Source organism: Prionailurus bengalensis, chromosome A3 (assembly GCF_016509475.1).
Source record: "Prionailurus bengalensis isolate Pbe53 chromosome A3, Fcat_Pben_1.1_paternal_pri, whole genome shotgun sequence".
NCBI classification, from domain to species: domain Eukaryota; kingdom Metazoa; phylum Chordata; class Mammalia; order Carnivora; family Felidae; genus Prionailurus; species Prionailurus bengalensis.
This window is the reverse complement of record NC_057354.1, coordinates 139,726,533-139,747,772: the sequence shown is the minus strand read 5'-3', so window position 1 is coordinate 139,747,772 and position 21,240 is coordinate 139,726,533. Positions and strand designations below refer to the sequence as shown.

The following is a 21,240-nucleotide window of genomic DNA, read 5'->3' as shown; positions in this document are numbered from 1 at the left end:
CATCCAAAGGCTCTTTTTAATTTGGATTTCGAAAATGAGGCGGATGACGGAATATGCCGGCTTAGACTCAGGTCAGGGCAGCCGGGCGTGCGGCCGAGTTTCCTGCTTGTCGTCTGAGCGCGTGCGGCTTGGCCGGGCGGCTCCTCACGTGGGCAGCGTGGCACTCGGCCCACGTCCCCGCGGGCTCCTCCTTTCGTGAGGTCCCTGGTCTGGACTCGCTCCGCCGTCCACACCGGGGAGGCCTTGTAGCCCACGGTGACAGCACGTGGCCGCTGCCTGGCGGGCGGTGTGGGGGGCGCCTGGGCCCACGCGCTCAGCACCGGGCGTCCTGAGTCGGTCGAGTCTTGGTCGTCTTTAGCTCAAAACAGCCTACAGGCCGAGGTGGCCCGTTTTGGGGTGCTGTGCCTTGCTCCCCTCCATGTGCCCGAAGACAGATCCTTTGGAAGGAACCCAACATCATTACTCCCTCCCCGCCATCCCCCCCCCCCACCCCGCGCCCCAGGAAGACAGCCTGCCCTCACAGGAGACAGAGAAAGGCCTGGAGGTCCACGCCCCCCCCGCACCCCCCCGCAGCCTGCCACGGGGCCACGGACGAGAGAACTGGGTTCCTACGTGCACGTGGTGTTTGGAGTCGGCGAGGAAGGAAGTGTCCCCACGGGAGCCTGGAAGGCGCTGCTGGTGCTCTGACCCCACTTCCAAGGGTGGCTCTTGGGCCCTCGAGCTGCTGGGTCTGAGGCCTGTGCGACCCTGACAAGGGTTTTCACCCCGACGTGCAAACAAGGACAAACGCAGGAGTGCCGGGGCGGAGGGAGATGGGGATCAGGCCTCGTGCTTTCACTGGCCTGTGCCCACACCGGGAGCTGGTGGGCTGGCTGGCGTGGACCTCCGCGTTTGGGTGGAATGCTCTGCACTCCTCCCTTCCCGGTCACCAGAGGAATGTTCCAGAAGGAATGACAGGAGCCGGAAGCACCGTGGGCTGTGGATGCGGGAGCACCCGGTGGGGGCGTGGAAGCCAGGCCCCACTCGTGGAGAGGTCAGAGCCAGCGTCTCCCTGGGATCGGCTGCCCGCCTCACTGTCTGATGACATCTCAGTGGCTCTGGGCACCAGGGCCACCGTCTGCGGCAAGGATCCAGCGACCCAGCAGAATTTATCCGCGTCTCCTTAAGTAGTGCTTTCCTGGACTCGCCGTCGGAGTGGCCACTCTCCCTGATTGTTCTGGGGTTCGAGCACGTAGCCTGTTTCCATAATAGGGGAGAAAGAATGATGTTCCCTCAGCCCTTCATGTTCTCGGCTGGGGCCGCGGCAACGAGACAGAGCAACAGGAGAAAAACAAGTTACACGTACCCCTTAAATAACAGGAGCCAAGCAGGGAATTCTGCACGGGTAAGAATCTCTGGTGAATTTGGGGCTCCTGGGCGGCTCCGTCGGCTGCGTGTCTGACTTCGGCTCAGGTCGTGATCTTTCGGTTGGAGGGTTCGAGCCCCGCGTCGGGCTCTGTGCTGACGGCTCGGAGCCTGGAGCCTGCTTCGGAGTCGGTGTCTCCCTCTCTCTCTCTCTCACCCTCCTCGGCTTGTGCTTTGTCTCTCGTTCAAAAATAAATAAACATTAGACAAAAAAAAAAAAAAAAAAAGAATCTCTGATAATTTAGAATCATCCTTCTCACCCAGCTTGGAGAGGGAGACAAACGGAGATTTCCCCGATCATCGTTAAGTTCACTGCGAAAGGGAAACGCGGCTCTGTGGGTAGAGCTTCTCCTGGGTCCGATGTTTCTCAAAATATTCGGATCGAAACGGACCTTGTGATGAGGGAGCATAGGGCAGGCTGAGGGCCCAGCACAGGCTAGCAGCCCCCCTCCAGGTGGGATGTGTGTGACATTCCTCAGCCACTCCTGGTGACCCAGGACGAAGCAGAGGACGGAAAACAAGTGGCCAACTGACAGCGATCACAGTCTTGCAGGGCCTGGGTCTCTATCAGTTTACAAATGTCTTGGTAAGTTACAAGGAAGAGGCAATCTTATCAATAGCCCAATCTCCAGGAACCTATAGACTCGGTTTCCAGGAGCCCCAACATCACCCTCCATGGTGGGAACAAAGGCAGAAGGAAATGGCAGAAGGAACTCAATTTCCTTATACCCTGCAGCCCACCGACAAACACTAAAGGCTGCAGAGTAGAAAGTTCCTCCAGAACTCCCTGCTGTCTTACTGCTGAAGCTTTGCTAGAGGGAAAACCACCTTAGCATGACAATAGCTAGGCCTCCAGGATCCTGGGCGTCTTCTTTAGCATATGAAAATCTCACTGGAAACTTCCCCTGGATTTGACCCTCCCTGACTCCATAGTAGGTAACCAGTCTCTCCTCAGGGACTCCTTATGATAAGAAAAGATAGGATAAAGTAAACAGAGAGGGAAAGGTTAAGACCTGAGGTCCCCGGGTGGAAAAAACACACACTTTGGAACAATGCTGGGAGTGTCTGACCACAGCAAACCCCCTCAGGCGTAAGCCTTCTCTTAAGAATGTTAACAGGCCCCACCTACTCCCCTTCTGGTTTCGCTCAGGCATTTGAGGAAAGACCTAGGTGTGGCCACAGACCACCTCTCACAGGATGGAGTCAAGCCCATCAGGAATGGACACGCCCTGGAGCTATCAAGCCAATAAGGGTAGGACCTGAGAAGGGACCAGCGGTGGGGGTGGGGGGATGGCCAGAACCTGGTAAAACACGGGCATTCACTTGCAAACGTCCCCTCGGTAAAGAGAGCTTTCCTTGATTCTTCTGGTCTGATACCCTAATAAACTTCTCTGCTGCTCCTTGTGTCCCCTCTTCCCTCCGAGCTGCGAGACAATGAACCCCGGGTATTGAGGTAAAGAATCCTGCAAACTCAGTGCAGTTCATGCCCACGGGTCCTGTGCCTGTGCTTTAATAAAATCACTTCTTTTGCACCAAAGACGTCTCAAGAATCGTTTAGTGGCCATTGGCTCCAAACCCCAGCATCACCCCAAAAAAGTCTCATCAGGACTTCAGTACACTTTCCCATCAGTCCTGTTTCCCACATGGTGTCACTTAGGCCAAGTCACCAAACTGGGCCTCCAAACCTGACCTGACTGCAGTTTCAGCCTCGCCTGAAAACAGAAGTCTTGATGGGTCAGACAAGTTTTCTGATCAGCACCAATGAGGCCGTCCCTCTGTCCATCACACAGGATGGATTCTCCATCCCCACCCACCCACCAAGGAAGTCAAGGTCACACGGGCCTTCTCCACCCCCCCCCCCCAAGGAAGCCAAGGCCACACGGGCCTTCTCCACCTCCCGAAGGAAGTCAAGGTTACACGGGCCTTCTCCATCCCCGCCGAAGGAAGACAAGGTAGCCCAGCTAATGGGGCCCCTGCCCTTCCCCCTCAGGGAAGGTGACCTAGTAACTTCCTTGCCCACCCTGCTCCCCATAAGACCTTCCATTTTGTGCAAGTGCTCCCACCCCCCTGGACCTGCCTGACGGGATGAATCCCTTGACCAAGCCAAGTGGATGCGCACATTTACGAGGCTGAGTTTTGTTTCTTCCCAGTCTGTATCCTTCTGCCCTGAATTTGCACAGGCACCCGCCTGACCCACAGAAGCCAGGCTTGCAAGCTCATTCTACAAGCAGCCAGGTCTTGGGAAAGGCTTACTAAGGCCCGTGAACCTAGTTTTGTACCCGGAAGGATGAGGCGCAGGAGGGGTAGGGGGACAGAGGACACCCGTCTGGCGGCCGACCGAAGGTTAGAGGCGGTGCAGCCTCAGGTGGGGCTGAGAAATGGAACCATCTCGTTTTCAGCGAAAGACACAGATCAAGGTTCAAATCCAGACTTCAGGAAGGCCTTTCCCATCTGGAAAGTGAAGGGGGACTCTCCCTTTATTCTGCAGGAATAAAAGAATTTAAGAATGTGGCCATGGGCTAATCTTCTGTGCTGTGCATCTGAGAAGCCTAAAGCATGTGAGAATATTTTGGAATCCACACTTAACTGGATTATCCTTGGGAAATACTTGTGGCAGCATAGCGACTGACGACTTGCAGTTCAGGAGCAATGGCATGTGTGTCCCTGAAGGGATTGTGGGACCTCCAGCTCTGGGGGGGGGGTGGGCTGTGGGACCTCCAGCTCTGGGGTGAGGGGGGCCGGCTGTGGGACCTCCAGCTCTGTGGGGGGCGGGCTGTGGGACCCCCAGCTCTGGGGTTGGGGGGGCGGGCTGTGAGACCTCCAGCTCTGTCGGGGGCGGGCTGTGGGACCTCCAGCTCTGGGGTGGGGGGGGGCTGTGGGACCTCTAGCACTGTGGGGGGCGGGCTGTGGGACCTCCAGCTCTGGGGTGGGGGGGGGGAAGGCTGTGGGACCTCTAGCACTGTGTGGGGCGGTGCTGTGGGACCTCCAGCCATGATGGAGGCTGGGTCCCGGCCATCGAGGCACATCACATTGGTGCTGGAAAAGGTGGCACCACATGGTCTAGGCTGAGATGCTCGGGGGAGGATGTCACAGCAGCTGTGGGAGTTGGGCTCCAGACGATTTAGCTCTAAGGGAGCGGGTAACATCTATGAAAACCAGCCTCTTGTTTTCTAGATCCTTCTGTTGCTAATCTAGCACCTTCTTCAGTGTCTTTGGCTTCTCTGTGATCAGGAATCTACTTTGGTTTAATGGAAAAAATGTTCAGCTGGTCCATTACTTTTCCCAAATCTCTCTGCCTGCCCCAACTCAAACCAAAAATGAGTTACGAATCGTGTCATCTGAGCCTTTTTGCACAGAGGGACGTTGTGTGCCGTCCATACTCAAATCAAAAAGGAAAATTCCTCATTATTGCAAAATGCCTGTGGTTATTTTAAGACTGGTCTTCCGAGAACTTGGAGAGCTTTCCTTACGGTCATTCTGTGTGTGGAATCACTACCAACTCATCTTACAGAGAAGAAGGAAGTCCGCAATTTTCGTTCCGACAAGTGTCTGTCGTGTCAGTTTGGGCCGCAGCTATAGACTTGGGGCTCAAACAACAGAAGTGGATTCCTCACGGTTCTGGTGGCTGGGAGTCTGAGACCAGCGCCTGACTGGTCCAGTGTTGGGGAGAACCCGCTTCCTGGCTGGCAGATGGCCATCTGGAGGGAGCCTCATGTGTGGCAGAGAAAGGGAGAGAGAGAGAGAAGGAATCACGAGAGGGCTAATCCCATCACAGGGTCTGCATCCTCGTGACCCAACCGCCTCCCCAAGTCCCCCTCCTCCCACCATCACACCGGGAGAGCTAGATTTTCAGTGTCAGAATTTGGGGCACACCCATTTATTCCATGGTAATCCCCAGCAGACGGTGCGACCCACTAATTCCAGAAAGTGGGAGAATGAAGCGTCTTCTGAAGGCCCCAGCCTGTGCCGGGGAGCAGACTCCCTAGACTCTCCAGCCTCCGTCCACTCTCGCTCTCAAACTTGGGTTATGATGGTGGCGGCATTGGATGGATCCTTTTATCGATTTGTCCTATGCCTGGAACAAGTTGCTGACCCACCCTAATGTAACTTAATGAATTTGAAGAATATCGTATGGAAACTAGGACAGGAAATGCTAGAGACCTTCACCAGCCTCCAGAGGGGAAGAGACAAAGCGCGGGGGAGACGGTGTCGTGGCATCAGCGCATCTCTCACCAGTAGCAACACCTTCACGACCTCCTTTTCGTGTGTGGTGCTCTAGCCAAGGGTTTAATCTCTGTTCCCGCCCTGGTCCTGCCATGGGCCCCTGTCCCGGTGCCCCTCCAGGGACAAGCGTACCTCCCACGTGGAGAGGAGAAAGCCCACATCGGCCTTCATCTGACCTTTTTGACCCTTCTGTAATCTTCCCTCCCATTCCCTTGTTTGAAGTTATGTCTGAAAGGGGGACGTATATTTACCAGGAATGAATGTTTCCAGAAAAGTAAACTTGCACACATTAGAATTTAATAGAGGGTAAAATAGAGGCCTGCTTTCTCAAAATTTGGAAGTAATAATTTTTAAAAAATTTTTAAAATCTTTATTTATTTTTGAGAGAGAGAGAGAGAGAGAGAGCATGAGCGGAGGAGGGGCAGAGAGAGAGGGACACACAGAATGTGAAGCAGGTTCCCGGCTCAGAGCTGGCAGCACAGAGCCTGACGTGGGGCTCAAACTCATGAACCATGAGATCATGACCTGAGCCAAAGTCAGAAGCTTAGCTGACTGAGCCATCCAGGCGCCCCTCGAAATGATAACTATGTCTTTAAATACGATCCAAATAAATTCTTTAAAAAAAATTTTTTTTTCAACATTTATTTATTTTTGGGACAGAGAGAGACAGAGCATGAACGGGGGAGGGGCAGAGAGAGAGGGAGACACAGAATCGGAAACAGGCTCCAGGCTCCGAGCCATCAGCCCAGAGCCTGACGCGGGGCTCGAACTCCCGGACCGCGAGATCGTGACCTGGCTGAAGTCGGACGCTTAACCGACTGCGCCACCCAGGCGCCCCTATTTTTATTTATTTTGAGAGAAAGAGAGCGAATGCATGCAAGTGGGGGAGGGACAGAGAGAGAGAGGGAGAGAGAGAGAGAGAGAGAGAGAGAATGAGTGAGGGAAGGGCAGAGAGAGGGAGACACAGAATCCGAAGCGGGTTCCAGGCTCTGAGCTGTCAGCACGGAGCCCCACACTGGGCTTGAACTCACGGTGAGATCATGATCTGAGCCGAAGTCGGACGCTTAACCCACTGAGTCCCCCAGGCGCTGAGTATTGAGTATTTTAAAGTGGAGAAATTTGGGGACAGCCGTCTCAGGAAGGACTCTACCCCCCGCCCCCAGTGGGTCGGCCCCTCAGTGAGGTGCTCACCATGTCCCAGCGAAGACGCACCCTCATCTCCAGGCAGAGGGGCTCAGCGCAGTGCCCCCTGCCGGTGACTCAGCCTGTAACAATACTCTTCTCTGGTCTTCATTTCCTTACTCAGGCTCCCAGGTCTTATCAAACTTCCATTAAATGGATTTGTATGTGTTTCTCTTTTCAATGTCTTTTCTTGCAGAAGCAGCTAACTTAGCCGGGAATGTAGGGGGGTAGGAGGGAAGCTACCCCCCCCCCCCATGTTTAGCTTTGTTTATTTTCTTATGTTGTCTTGCTCAAAAATTATTTTGAGACAACGTAAGGCATGTGCACAATCACACAGGAAGAAAGCGGGCGCAGGTTAAAGAAAGAGTGGAAAGCGGAGGGTTCCGAAGGGCACACGGGGCCAGAGACCAGAGAGGACCCTGATGTGCCGGGATGGGGTCCCAGCATGCTCCCCGAGGCCGGCCGGCACAGGCCAGGTCCTCTGGGGCTGCCTCGTCCCGGGCTCGGGCCCTGGATGGGGGACAGGTGTGTGTGTGGGGGGTGGGGACACGTCTGCTCTGTCCGTTTCCAAGGAGGCAGCTCCAGGGCGTGGTGGGCTTTGTGCTTAAGTTCACGTTGTTTTTCCACTTTTGTTCAGAGTCTGTGCAGTGACCCATAACTTTTTTGGGTGTCATGTGATGGAAATATAAAGACGAAGTACAGAAGCTAGAGTTTTCCCTTAACGTGTATTTTAAATCTTACCCCTGAGACCCTGGCTCCCTGCCTTGCTCTGCTGTGCTGAATGTCTGTGGCCAGGGACCCTGGAGGTGGGGCAGGGGGGTGGGGAGGTAGGCGTGGGGAGCCGGGAAAGCCGGGCATCCTCTGTGCTTTGGGCTGGGGGTTCCTTGTGTTCTGGAGGGTGGGGAATGGACAGTGGGTGTCCAGGAGGGGACTGAGGAGGAGTCTGGGCTCCGACTGGGGTCTGGGGGGGGGGGTCCCTAGGGGCCCGGCCCTAGAGCGGCCTCCTCTCCAACCGGCTCTCCTGCTCCTCCCCCTCTGCCCCTGTTCTGTGTCCTCCTGCTTTTAACACCCTCGGGGCAGCTCAAGACCTTCTAGAAACCTCACTACACTCAGGCTTTTTATTTATTTACTCAAAAAATTTTTGAAGTAGGCCAGCTTCAGACAAAGGAGCCAGAGAACAAAGGGTCCCCGACATCTCTGCCCACTCTCTTCTTTGCCTCCAGGCCCCCGGAAGCCCGTCATTCCCCCAACCTCTCCCTCTGCCTCCAGTGTCCCCCTCCTCCCTCTCCCTGAGGCCGGCCCCCTGCCGCCCACGCAGGGGTGCGGCTCACCAGGTCACCTTGACGGACCCCAGCCTCACTGCCACCCAGGTGGTTACACTTCTGTTCCCTGCACTATTCACTTGTAGCATCACAAGCGTCTCACCCGTGAGCCTTTGTCACCGATGTTTAACGGCTCCGTAGCGTCCTAAAAAGTGCACTTACCATGAATTGTTCAATCGTTCCTCCAAAATAGGACTTATAAGTTACTTTCATTTGCCTCGGTGCATGTATAATTGCAATTGTTTTGGTATTTTAGGATAGACCTCTGGAATTATTGGGCCAAAAATGTGAATCTCATAAGGTCTTTGACATGACTGCTAAAGTGCTTCCCAAAGTGTTGACAACAGTCCCAGCCACGTTGCTCCTCAGAGGGAGTGGCTTTCTGGTGACAAGATGACAGACTTAAGTCACGACAGCGGCTCACGGACATGCCACCTTCTGCGTCAACCTCGTTTGGTCCTTGGGCAGGGCCTCTGACCGAGCTGCACCTGCTGAGGGGGACCATCCCTCCTGTCCTGGTCACTCCATGAAGCTGGCCCAGATGTCACCCATGAGATCTCAGACAGCGCCAGCCGGCTGGGCGGGTGCTCAGGTGGCCCTGATGCTTGAGGACCCCCTCCCCGGGATACAGTTTGGATTTAACGAAGATCACCCGGCCTCTTCCTCAAATGTTGTATTTTGGGGGATTGTGTCTATATAGGAGGGCGTTTCTGGAATTTTAAAGGGTGACTTTCACCAGCATAAGTGAAGGAAAGGGGGTGATGCAGTGACATGTCATGTCTGAAGGGCAACTTGTCTTATGGGTGGTCCCTGCCAGTAGCTTGAAGTTAAGAGTGGGTGACTGAGCAGCAGGGCCGATCATGGGGGGTGACACAGTGCCCACGGAAGGGAGCTGCAGGGGCGCACAGGGCATCGCTCAGAGCACCTGCAGGGATGCACAGGGCATCGCTCAGAGCACCCGAGCCGCTGGGCCGTGGCTGTGAGGCTAAGCCAACCTCGGCAGGGTCTGCAAACCCACTGCCCTGGACGCGCTGCCCTGCCCTGCCTCCCGGGAGGCAGAGGGCAGCCCAGGACCGCGCAGGAACACGGCCATCAGGCCCCAGAGCAGGCCGTGTCCCTCAGGGTGTTGGATAAGGGAGAACCGTAAAGGAGGCTGTCGGCTCGGCTGGAACGTGTGGCTACGGTGCGAGGAGGACGTCGTATCGCGTGTGGTAATCGCGCTGTGGTTGTGCGGGACAACGAGACTGTCCTGGGAGACACCCGCGTGCAGACATGACGTGTCCTCACAAGAGCGAGGACAGGAGCGGAGGCAAACGTGGCCCAGCGGCCTTGCGCAGCAGCAAGGGGCAGGGAGCGTCCTCAGCTGCGCGGACGGCTTCGAGAGACCGTCTACGGGGAGCCCTCGCGGGGGGAGGCGCCCCCCTAGAGAGGCCGACACTGAAGCCACCGGCTCTGGGGCCACACGCTCCTCGTGGGCCCAGACGCCGCTTCCAGACTCAAGTGAAGACGCGGACCCTGGGTAGAGATCCATCGTGCTACAAATGTGGCAACACCGTTTTTATTTAGAGTAAGATGTGTTAACATCCAGCATGACAAAATTTGTACAAAGTTCACAATTTAAAAATGAATTATCACTGCAACTTGTGATTCCACACATTTATAGCAAAATGAAAGTGTCAACAAACCCATGCCGTGTAGTACAAAAATAAATCAAACTTCAGTTCCACAGGGAGCACAATAAATATTTATACAAAATTCTGTCTTCGTAAATGGTTACTTAAATTAACTCAGAAATGAATACGAACAATAAGTTATAATAAATAAACTCTGATGACTCACAATAATTCTGTATGAAAGGTCAGCATTCTAATATGTGACACTTTGTGATCCCTATATAATAGTCACAGATAACTCTTGATTGGATATTATGTACCAACGTTAGATGAGCAGCAGATTTGTGCTTAAAACCCCTTTCCATTGTACATAGGTGATAACGAGAAGAATCCAGAACTGATACTAGCTATTACTCTACTAAAAGCATTACTATATTGGCAAAGAAGCTGCGGACACATCGCGGCAGGGAAACGCATTCGCCCACACGAACGGCAGGGCCCCCCCGGGAGCCCAGGGCCCCGACGGTGTATATGGCATCGGGTGACCGAGAAGCACCTCGCTTCAGCTCTCGAAAAGGCAATTCTGAGCACGGCAGCTACAACTAATCGCACAACAGAAAGAGGGCGCTCTCCAGGGCGGGCGCTGCAGGGCCCCGGGAGGTCCGTCATCTTTCCCAGCTCGTTAGTAACGTCCTCGCGGAAAACTGTGAGCGTTTGTACAGTGGACAGTATAAAGTGCCGCTGGGGGTGTACATATATTTATACACATATATATACCGAGGTTGAGTATTGTATCAGTATTTGCTGTGAGATCCCTGTAATCTCCCTTAGCAACATCGTCGGGTCAGCCGTGAGGGCTCCTGTCATCTTTCCAGGGCCGGCCTCGCGAGGCTGCTGACCCCGGGAATTGCACACCTCCGTACGGATATATAGGACAAGGTAAGTGCAAATAGTCGACTGGCACGTTGTGGGGACAATGACCCTGTAAGTCCTGTTCTGCTAAAAATATTTTTTTTTTATTTTTACAAAACCCATCTTTTTTTTTTTTTCATAACAAAATTTTAAAGTACTTCTGTACTTCCTGCATAACATCAAGACATGGAGGGAAGAGATGCCGTTACATGTAACTCAAGTCAACACCAGAAGACACAACACGCCGTCCTAGGGACTACTCGGAAGGGGAGGGCGCAGCAATCAAAAGTGGTCTTATGCATACATATAGTGCAGTCATTGGAAGAAAACAATCAAATCTCCAAGTATAAGCAAGTCTAGGATGATCTAGTGTAAAGCAAAAAAGTGCTGAAGTATAGGTAATTACTCTTAAAATCTGATTGCATTCGTTCTTAGAATAGGTCGTGACAAATCAAAGAGCAAGGCTCTGCAAAGGCCCTGTGGTCGCCGGGTCTCCAGGGGAAGGTGGAACAGAAAGGCCTGTGTGCGGGCACTCGGCGTCGGGCGTCCCCGCTGAGCTGCGCTCCGCCGCCCAGCAGAAAGCGCCCCGCGGTAGGACTCCCGCCTCATTTGCCTTATTCCCCGAATGTGAAGTCATAGTAACAGCAACAACGACAGTAATAATTTCTAAAGGTGGAAAGAGGGGAAATAAATACTCTGAAATTATCTCTGAACTTAAAATTAGAGCACACAGGTTCTGTGAGACAGACGCCATTGCAAGGACAGACGCTTCAGAGGGGCACACAGCTCTCGGGGAGATAAGGGGAGGTTGCTCCAAAGTCTACTGACACTGGAAAGGGAAATCTTCGCGCTGTCCACCTCTCATAAGCCCCTGTCTTAACTGCAGTTCCCAGAGGCACACCATGTAATGCTCAGGAGTTAATTTAAAAGTGCTGTTTAAGCTGCTTTGAATCTTCTGCCAAGTTTCCATGGCTTGATGTTGTCTTACAATAAATTACTTATCTCATTTCTTACAGTTAATCCATATGCCATTTCCTTGGAATGCAAAAAACCTCATTTATTGCCCCCACCATACACCATCCTCCTAAAACAAACAAACAAAAAAATCACATAATATTTCCAAGCATTGTTCAAAAATAAAGCATTTTTTTGCAACCAATTCTTGCTATGAAACAATATGCACACAAAATGTTATTTCTTAAATTCCATAAAATCCTCCAACATGAGGCAAAATGATAATGTCTAAAAAGTGGCTGCGGGGTCACCACATGATCATTCAAAGCTGGGTTGTTTTTTTTTTTGTTTTTTGTTTTTTGTTTTTTTTGTCCATTTCAGTTCAAAATACTAAAACATTTAATCACTAAAGCATTAAAAAGAATTTACACTCTATTTATTTTGATCCGCTTACCTCTTCAGAAATATATATACCCCCAAATGTGCATACATTAGCAGCTATAAACATTACATGGCATATCACACTATGTCAGCTTATATGAAAACGTACAAAATGTGAATGTATTGAAAACTATTCTGCAGGTACTATCTTTAAAGCAAGACATAAAATCATTATGAAGTCTTGTAAGCGTCACACTGTTTCAAACAGAAATAAATATAGAACACTTTCTGGTGAATCACAGCAGCAAAGAACAACAGGTCTCCTTTTAAACAACATCCCGTCACCTACAGCAGCTGCTCAGACCTGAATTCCTCTTACAGCTTGCTTTATATTTTCCAGTAGGGCTTTATTTTCTGGGCTCTGATAACGATCTTGATTTGTATACATGTCCGTCAAAGTAGTCACGTATGCATCAAAATTTTGTTCATTGATTGGATCCTACGAGATATTAAATAGTAGTTCATACACAACTTTTACTTTCTTAATAGGATATTCACATCAGCATAAAATAGTATCATAGCATAGGGCCGCCGTCTTTTCGCTACTTAAAAGGCCTACTCAGAGCGTAAGGACTTAACCTTACGGGGAGCGCAGGATCTGCCCCACCGGTGCTTCTAGCCGCTAGCGCTACGGTTTTGGGGGCGGTGAGCGCAGACATCCAAAGTGTGGAGAACCATGAGCTTAGGCACAGAAGCAGACAGCGACTGCCTGTACGCCCGCCCTCAGTCACTTACCATGTGCGGCAGCTGGATGTTGGCTAGGCTGTGGATCAGGGACTGGCTCAGGTTGGCCAGCTCGTGCAGGAGAGACTCATTCTGCTGCTCGATTACTTTGTTCTCCTCTTCAATGGTCTTCAGGCTGCTCTCCATCGTGGTGATCTAGAAGGCACAAATTTGTGTGCCATGTAACAGGAGGGCGGGCCGTGGGGTGCGTGTGCCCCCACAGCGGCAGGCCTCGGCAGCCCGCCACCCAGAGGAAGCTTCCCCCGGAAAGGCTTCGACGGTAAGAAGCGGTCGTTTTAAGGGTCCCGTTCTTAACGCTTTTGATGCATTACCCTCGAAAATTTGCTAACTCGGCTACCGCAGCTTGTCTTTCCGGGGAGGGGCCGATGGGCTGGGCCGGCTTTTATTCTACGTTTTCACAGCTCTGTCCTCAGGCAGGACTATCACCGAGGACCTCTCCCACGAGGACGTCTCCAGCGACTACTCTGACCCCAACAACGCTGGGGCCAGCTCGTCCGGTTCAGCCTGAATCTAATTCTGCCCCCGGTTAAGTCCTAAACTGTAAAGTTACTCGTGAGGCAGGTGGCTGTCTGGTCCACAGGTGGCAGTGGGCCCTCGTCCACCTTCACGGGCGATCGCTGCCCCCTCCCCCCGGGGGGTACGCAGTAGGCGTTCTCCGCATCTGCAGGTGGAGACATGACCACCTTCCTGGACTACCTGAGGTCTACCGGGCTTCTCTTAAATGAGAGGCTCAGGGGCCTTAGCGCCCCCCGGCCCCGCCTCCAGCCCACAGCCAGCGCTCACTGACCCAGCCCGAGCCGCCCCCACCCGCCTGGGCTGCTGGGCGTGCACGCAGCCCGGGCGAGGCAGGCAGGGCGCGCGGGCGACCCAGGGCACAGTTAGGGCCCAGGAAAACGGGCACCTGAACCCGGTTCTTCACGGGGAAGCCGCCTTCGCCCCTGAGTTACTTGCACCGCCCCTCAAACTCTGCCCCCCCGTTCCTCACGGAGCCCTTCCCTGCTCCCGTTAGCCTGCCTGCTGCTTCCTCGGAGAGCCAAGACCCGGGGCCTAAGGGGGGCCGCGGGCCGCAGCGGCGCGGGGGTACACGGGAGGGCTCCGGAAAACACCCACCCACGAGGCTCTCCTGCAGGGATGCGCACCGTGTTCCCACAAGACCTCGGTTACTCCTGCACCGCTCATCAGCTCGGGCCCAAACTCAAGTGACCCGCCCCGGAAACACGTGGAGTTGGCCGCAGGGCAGGCTGCTGAGCAAAAGCAGGCCCCAGCCCCGCCCACCTGCCCCAGCCACGCCCCCTGTCCCAGCCCAACTTCCCGTCCAGCCCCGCCCTCCTGCCCCAGCCCCGCCTAGCTGCCCCAGCCCCGCCCTCCTGCCCCAGCCCCAACTTCCTGCCCCCGCCCCACTCTTCTGCCCCAGCCCCGCCCCCTGCCCAGCCCCGCCCACCTGCCCCAGCCCCAACTTCCTGCCCCCTCCCCACTCTCCTGCCCAGGCCCCGCCCCCTGCCCAGCCCCGCCCACCTGCCCCAGCCCCGCCCTCCTGCCCCAGCTGTCTGAGGGTGGGGCTCTCCCCTGCTCTGGGAGGGGCTGTGGAAGAGAAGGAGGCGGAAGCGGAGACCTCTCCAGTCCGTCCTGGAGCCAGTAGGGAAGCGGCCGTTGTGGCAAAGCCCAGCGGAAGAAAGGCCAGAGGTAACTCTGGTAGAAGGGGCCTACAAACCAAGAGGCCTGCACTGGTGGGGGTTCCAGGACTGGGGGTTTGGGCAGCCGGCCAGCAGCCTGGTTCTGCTGCCCATGAGCCATGTGGTCTCGGTCCCCTCCCTGTCCTCAGCTTGGGGACAAGGACACAGGTGTCCCTATCTGACAAGCACATCCTCTCTAAATGCTTGGGGAGCATCCAGTCACTGTGGCAGAGCTGGGAGGCGCCGGGAAGGCCTGTGTGTGTGCATTCAAAATCTAGACAAGACTTGAGTGAAAAATGAGATTTATAAGCAAAATAGACGTAGCTAAGAATCACTGATTTGAGAATATTAGAAACATATGTAAGTCTTCATACTGTTCTGACCATTTCAAATGGAGAGACCGACACTTTCGGTCTCCAGTTCTGGACCTGGGACCCGGGGAGAGGCTGGGGCCAGACCCGCCACCCAGAAAATGATCGGAAGCAGCAGAATCTCTTTCCACGCTGAAGACTTGAACGCAGCCCCAGCGTATGAACAGGCGAGGCAGCACTGGGCCCAGAGCCGCGGGCTCGGTCCCTGCCTCTCCGAGTCACCTGGGCAGGGCCTCAGGCCTGGATTTGCTGGGTCGGGGAGAACAGCAGGGAACGGACCATCTCAGTGGTTCGTCCGCTCAGACTGCTGGGCTGTGTCCCCTGTGGTGTCTCTGTGCGGCCTGGTGGCCCCGGGAATGCTTGCCTTTACCTCTGGTCACTGATAGGGAGTGAGGGTGCCAGGGGTCATGGGAAACCCAGGGGCAGGACCACCAACCTTCTGGCACTTTCCAAGACAAGGTTGGGAGGCTAACTGTGCCATGGCCAAAATTTAGAAGGCAGAGGCACTCAGGGGCTGCTGGGTAGCGGGGCTCTTGTGGCCACAGCCTCGTTTGTCCCTGAGCACCAACTGGGGGCGGGAGGCTGCCAGGAATGAGCACGTATGCCTTCCTCCTAAGGGACACCAGGTCCGGGCTGCTCCCGGGCTGCTGAGTGCTGTCTCTGTGGCCGACTGACCGTGTCATCATTCAGGTGACCTGCCCTGCACCCTCCAGCCCCGGAAACCATGGGCTCACGGACCCTGGCTCAGCGTGCTGCAGTCCCTTGAAGACACCGGGCTTGCATTCCAGAGACGAGGAGCCACCGAGGGACAGCAGCCAGGTCAGTGGGATACATGTCAACCCTTAAATTCACTTTTGACGCTGGAGGTGCATGGACGCCTCCAGGAGCACACTTTCCCACGGGATGTCGGAAAGCCCCAGGTGGGCAGTGGCAATCCACACGGGGACAAAAGGACCAGCGAGGGGTGAGACGAATGTGTGCACAGGGGCCTGTCTCTGCTCCGGATGTGCGGGGCTGCTGGGAAGTTCGGGTCTGGGGGCGCCCAGCGCCTGGCCCTCGTCCCTGCACTGGCTCCCGCTGCTGGGCCCCATTTCCAGCGTGTGAGGGCTCGGCCCCTCGAGCAGACACACGGGAAAGCTGTGTTTCCACCGCAGGGCCGGCCGGGCACGGAGGTGGGCAGGAAGGAGGCCTTCCAGCGGGACACGAGTGCGTTTTGTCAGAATGTGGCCCGGCCGGCTGCGGCTCACCGCCCAGGACAGGTGGGGGGTTCTGAGTCCTCAGGATTACGAGCGCGAGCTGGGTCGATCAGTGTTCAGGCTTCCACCCGTGGGAGCAGAATACAAGTCCGGGAAGGTGCTTTCATTGGACCCAGTGAAACAAGTCACTGCAGGTGTGCGGGCTCACCGGGGCCCCTGTGGCCCTAAGTCCTCCTGGGGCCCTCACCTGCTTCGGGCCTCTGACCTGGGGCCGGGCACGGCCCTGCATGCGGATTGGTGCTAAGCACAACGCCCAGCTGGTAACCAGAGCGAGCCCTGGCGAGGCTGCCGTGGGCCAGCAGGCTGGCGTGGAAACGGCTCAACAGAACAGTCGCGCCGGAGAGAGGACGCCCCCGCTTTGCGCTTCCTTCCCACTCGGGGGCACCCGTGGGGTCCCCCTGGGCGCTCCGGTGGGGACACAGCCTCCCTGGAGGTGCGATGCCACCACGGACGGAGCCAGCCCGCTGCACAGCAGAGCTGTGACCCCTACCCGATGTGCCACAGGCCCGCTCTGTGGGCGGCCAGGAGGGGTCCGCGGGGGGAGGGCCTGCAGCCCTGGCTTCCTCCAGGACGGACGTGCCTCGCTGCAGCTGTGACGGCAGCACCCACGTGCGCTCCCAGAGAGGAGGCAGGGCGCCTGGGGTGCCGCGTGGGTGCCGCGTGGACTCGGGGACGGGGCTCGGAGCTGCCGCGGACGGGCCATTGGCCTCGGCTCAGCCAGTCATGTGTAACGGGACAGTGATGACACTTACCCCGTGGACACTGTGCGTGCAGTGGGACTATACACCACGGCCCCTGCGGCCAGGTATCCAGTAGGTGCTCAATAATGGCTGCTCCTTCCTTCCTTCCTGACACTGGGCACCTGGGCCTAGGACCCCGTGAACGGGCAGCCTCCCTCCCTCCCTCCCTCCTTGCACTGGGTACCTGGGCCTGGGGCCCCACGAACGGGCAGCCTTCCATAAGACCCTGGGGCCAGGCTGCTCCTCTCCGGGAATTATGCTGTCTCCCTAGGTAACACAGTGACCACAGGACATTAGGGCCTGCCGTGTCTCGGGAGGAAAGCAGCTCATGTGCAGGAACGGGAGACCCTCCGGGCAGGACTGCTCGCAAAGGGCATTTCACTCAAGTGTGTGTTGGGGCAGGAAGCAGGGGGCTGGCGGTCACTGTGCACCAAGGGTTCAGCCACCAAAACAGCCCACATCAGCAATCAGGACATGGGATGAAAATGGGGTGGCATATAGGGGAAGGAGAGCACGTGACCTCGGCCCGAGCACTGGCGCATCCCCGGAGCCCCAAGGCTGAGCACTGGCCTGTCCCTAGGCCCAAGAGCTGGCACGTCCCCGGGTCCCGGGGTCCCCGGCCCGAGCGCACACGGTGGCTAAAATTGAGGGCTTCAAAAACTGTTACCTGAGTCCTGAGTTTGATCATATCGGCTTCCATCTGGGAGTTGGACTCGTTGAGCTCCTTGATCTCTTCATCCAACTGCTTGATTTCTTCATCGTTTTCTATGCCTGTAAGGACAGAACTGCGCTCAAGCATCGTGCGTGTAGACACAGCCACCATTTTGAGTTTTCTGTGCTCTTTTTGTTTGGAACTGGGTTTTCTGGAAGAAGAGACTCTTGGGTTTATAGAATAGCCCAGTTTGCATGTTCTTCCAGCCCTACAACCGAGGCACACAGACCCCTCTCCACCGTGAGGGGAGAGGGGACAACCGCCCAGGGCCCCACTGCCCTGTCTCCGTCCCGGAGGTGGGCTCACCCCCCTCAGCCCATTTTCAGTCTCTCCCTTGTCACACCATGGACACATCCGAAAATGAGACCAACAGCGTCCCTGCCCTCGCCAGGCCCTGCAGAGCCGCTGACATGTGACCACACCTGCGGCCCGAGTGCCCGGGGCCCCCTCCCGCCAAGACTCGTGGCGGCTGAGGGGGACTGCGGGGGTCGTCCCCAAAGGGCTCTCTGCACACGGGCCACGTAACTGACACAAACGAGAAAATGCTAGAAAGCATGCATCTGCTGCTGGGACTGCTGCGGCTGCGGGGCGATGGGGAGTATAGGCTGCACCAGCCCCCCGCCCCGCCCTGGGTGCCCTGGGACCGACCGCCAGCTCTGGCCTCGTGGGGCGCCGGGGCCAAGTTTCTAGCTCAGTTGGCTGCTTGCTGGCAGTAGAAGGCGCCAGGGCGGAAAGATCCAGACCCTTTTTCGTTCTGGCCTGTGGGTCTTTTAAGGCTGAATGTAGTCAAGGGAAGAATGGTAGGAGTTCCACAGAGACCCTCACCCTTGACAGCCCAGGACTCGGGATCGCCATCCCGTGGTCACATAGCTCAGCAGTGGAGGCTGACTTAACGCTCGGACAAGGCGTGCAGCCCAGGCCTCAGGGCCAGAATAGACGCCCTTCTCCAGTCTGCAGACAGAAGGGGGGGCGGCCACCCTGGGAGGGAAGGCCCGGGACACCTGGGGCCCTGGCCCACCCGGCCTCCCCACCAACGCGTCCGAAAGACAAAGACAGAGCGGTGGGATCCACGGTGTTGGGTCTCAGTTGTTGATTTTAGTGAAATGGAAAAGAAAATGGACATCGGAACAGTAGGCGATCTTCCTGAGGTGAACCACACGCGCACGTCTTGGGGGAGACGCGGCCTTTCCTCTGTACAGCAGAGAGAACACGCATGTTCAGCTTGATTTCTGGGTCCACCACCCTTCCTTTCCAGTCTCCTCCACAGACCCACCCCGGGGGCTAAATTGCAAACAAGCAGATCTTGAACATGTGGAGCTCCCCCCGCCCCCCCCCCCCCCGGAGGGACCAGCTGTGGCCTGCTGACCCCAAGGCTGGGTCTCGTGGCCCTGGCTCCACCATAGAGGCCTCAGCATGTGTCCCCAGCCATGTCTTACAGGGTCCGGAAAGTCACCAGCAAAGCCTCCCTGCTCGCCATCCCACGTATCTCCCAAAGCTGTTCACGGGTCCAAGAGGAAATCCTTCCAGCGATTTGAGCTGTTACATTTCCCCCCTTTTTTATCTGTGACCAGGCTTCCTTGGCAACTCTTTCAGCCGGGGTAGGCTGATTGAGTCACCGCATGTGGTCCTGAGCACACAGGAGGGCTCAGCCCAGGGGTGGCTGATGACATTATTGTTTCTGGGGACGTTCGGATGCTCCTGGAGATAAGAACACGGGTGCGTAAGAATCCTGATTTGTAAAGCAGCTAGACCGTGAAGCAGTCTATCCGCTAACACGGATTGGCCACGCCAGCAGCCCAGGCGCGCGGAGAACATCTCTCACACAAACGGACCTGGGGACCTGTGTACCGACGGCCCTTCCAGCCTGTGTCTGAGCTGGTGGATTTCCAAAATGAATTTCGGTTCAGGTTTCTGAGCAAGTGCTTCGTGTGATACCTTCTGCGGTTTTTTAGGTCTGAACAAACTTAAAACTTGGCTTTTTCGGGCTGTATGTCATGTTTCTGTGGATCCAAACACTGCATCAGCATGAGTGTGGTCTCGTTTCTAAGAGGCACGGGGAACCTTCCTGTTTTGTCCCGACCCCTGAGGGACCCCTGAGGTCTATCTCATCCAGATTCAGGTGACTTCTGAAAGACACTGTTATTCACGGCGAAGCCTTCTCTCTGGTGCTTGCAGGGAAGGGGGCGGCTCCCCGAGTCCCTCTGATAACAGCTCTCCGTCCTGTGTGCACCGTGCAAAGGAAGAGCCATCAGCGAACAAAACAACTGGTTTCTCTTACACGTCAAATGAAAGGTCTAGGTTTTTATTTATGTGTGGTGGCTAAAAGTGTGGAAGGCTAGACCTGACCGTGTTTCGCGGTGGAGCCTGTGCGGGAAGGCTGGTGTAGCTCTTCTTGGGGACCCGTCCTGCGTGGACCCTCAGAACTGTTTGGTCACGACGTCTGACTCTGGATAATTCTTGATAAGAAAAGGATGCTCTGCGCACCTGCCTGTTCCCAGCGCCAGCGTGGCACGTTTCCGCTGATGGTGTCGGAGTGGAATTGTGACCGGAACAACTCATCTGAGGTCAGGCGGGTTGAAGATGACCGCGCTGTCACAACGCCCAGAGGACTGTGGGGAAAATCGCACTGGCTTGTTGGAGGCGATGTCAGCGGTAGCCAAAATAAGTTCGTAAAACCCCCTGACGTGTCGACATCTTTCTCGTGGGGCTGCCTTCTAGCAAATGAAAGCTTAGAACAGTTTTGAGAAAGCTCTGAGAAGAGACCGTGGTCTCTGGAAAACGGGTGACATCTTGGGGCCCTTTTACTGGTTTGAGTTTTTACAAAAGAGTGTCCAGCATTTCCTACTTTCTACTTAACTTTCCTGGGACAGCCGCAGTGACCACACGACCTGAGATATTTCCTGGACACTGGACGCATTTCTGACCCACCCCGCTGAGGGGTTTGAGAAGCCACGGCTGTAGAGCCAGGAATTTGAAACGTGACAAACCCGGGACCTAAATCCGTATCTTCCCGCGGAAGAGTTTGGTGATGAGTAATTTTCGTAGTCCTAAACTTCAAACTCCTCCATTGCAAAAATGGTCCCTCTCTGACACAGTGGTTGTTAAGAGATGAATTAATCTATAAAAGACGCGGGAGTCAGACTCGAGCGGCGGGGGGGGGGGGGGGGGGGGGGGGGGGCTAAAGGAAGCGGCTGGATAGCAAGTGTTCCTTGAGAAGCCAGCGTGGGTCTCTGTGGTCACCTGTCTTCAGTGAAAAGTGACAGAGACTGGTTTTTCCTGCTGACCTTGCTGCAAGCTGACAAATAATTGGAGGGAAAAGGAAGAGTGACAATACTGTATGTGGCCTTGCACGGTGGGCTTCAGAGTTCTGCCGAACTGAAGAATTAAAAGCAAAAATTCCTTTTTATAAGTCTTAACTTGGTCCTCTAAATGTTTTATTGTAAGTTCAGTTTCCAAAGATACGTATTTTCAAAATTGTATGCTGTGGAGTGCTTTAAATAATGTCCATCAGAGCCTTGGACCAAAGAGTTTAGTCCATAAGATTTACGAGCGACTTGCACTGCACGGACCAAGCGGCAACTCAGGCGTCATCACCAGAGCGGCCTGCGGGTCAGATCCACTTTCTGACAGAAGTCATATCATTTCACGTCCAGTAAAAATACAGCAGGCGGCCCTGTGCTGACCTTCCCATC

General features: G+C 55.4%; 1 protein-coding gene and 1 long non-coding RNA gene across 14 annotated transcripts in view; one reads left to right on the top strand and one right to left on the bottom strand.

The window, feature by feature from the left end:
- Nucleotides 1–9,674: 9,674 nt before the first annotated feature.
- Nucleotides 9,675–21,240, bottom strand: part of MYT1L (myelin transcription factor 1 like) — a 424,454-nt gene continuing 412,888 nt past the window's right edge. For 9 of the 12 annotated variants that reach the window (XM_043604642.1, XM_043604647.1, XM_043604649.1 and 6 more), the window contains 3 exons: nt 17,498–17,607; nt 12,788–12,931; nt 9,675–12,491 (listed from right to left, as the gene is read on the bottom strand). In XM_043604642.1, coding sequence (XP_043460577.1) covers nt 12,351–12,491; nt 12,788–12,931; nt 17,498–17,607 — 395 coding nt within the window. In that variant the 3' untranslated portion in view covers nt 9,675–12,350. The remainder of the gene's footprint in view (nt 12,492–12,787; nt 12,932–17,497; nt 17,608–21,240) is intronic. The other 3 variants (XM_043604648.1, XM_043604652.1, XM_043604654.1) reach the window with 1 other exon arrangement.
- The window catches only part of LOC122497513, a 29,625-nt gene continuing 22,713 nt past the window's right edge, over nt 14,329–21,240 (top strand). The window contains exons 1-2 of one of the 2 annotated variants that reach the window (XR_006301135.1): nt 14,329–14,479; nt 15,531–15,659. This is a non-coding gene — a long non-coding RNA (uncharacterized LOC122497513). Of the gene's footprint in view, nt 14,480–15,457; nt 15,660–21,240 lie in introns of both variants that reach the window. The other variant, XR_006301134.1, reaches the window with a different exon arrangement.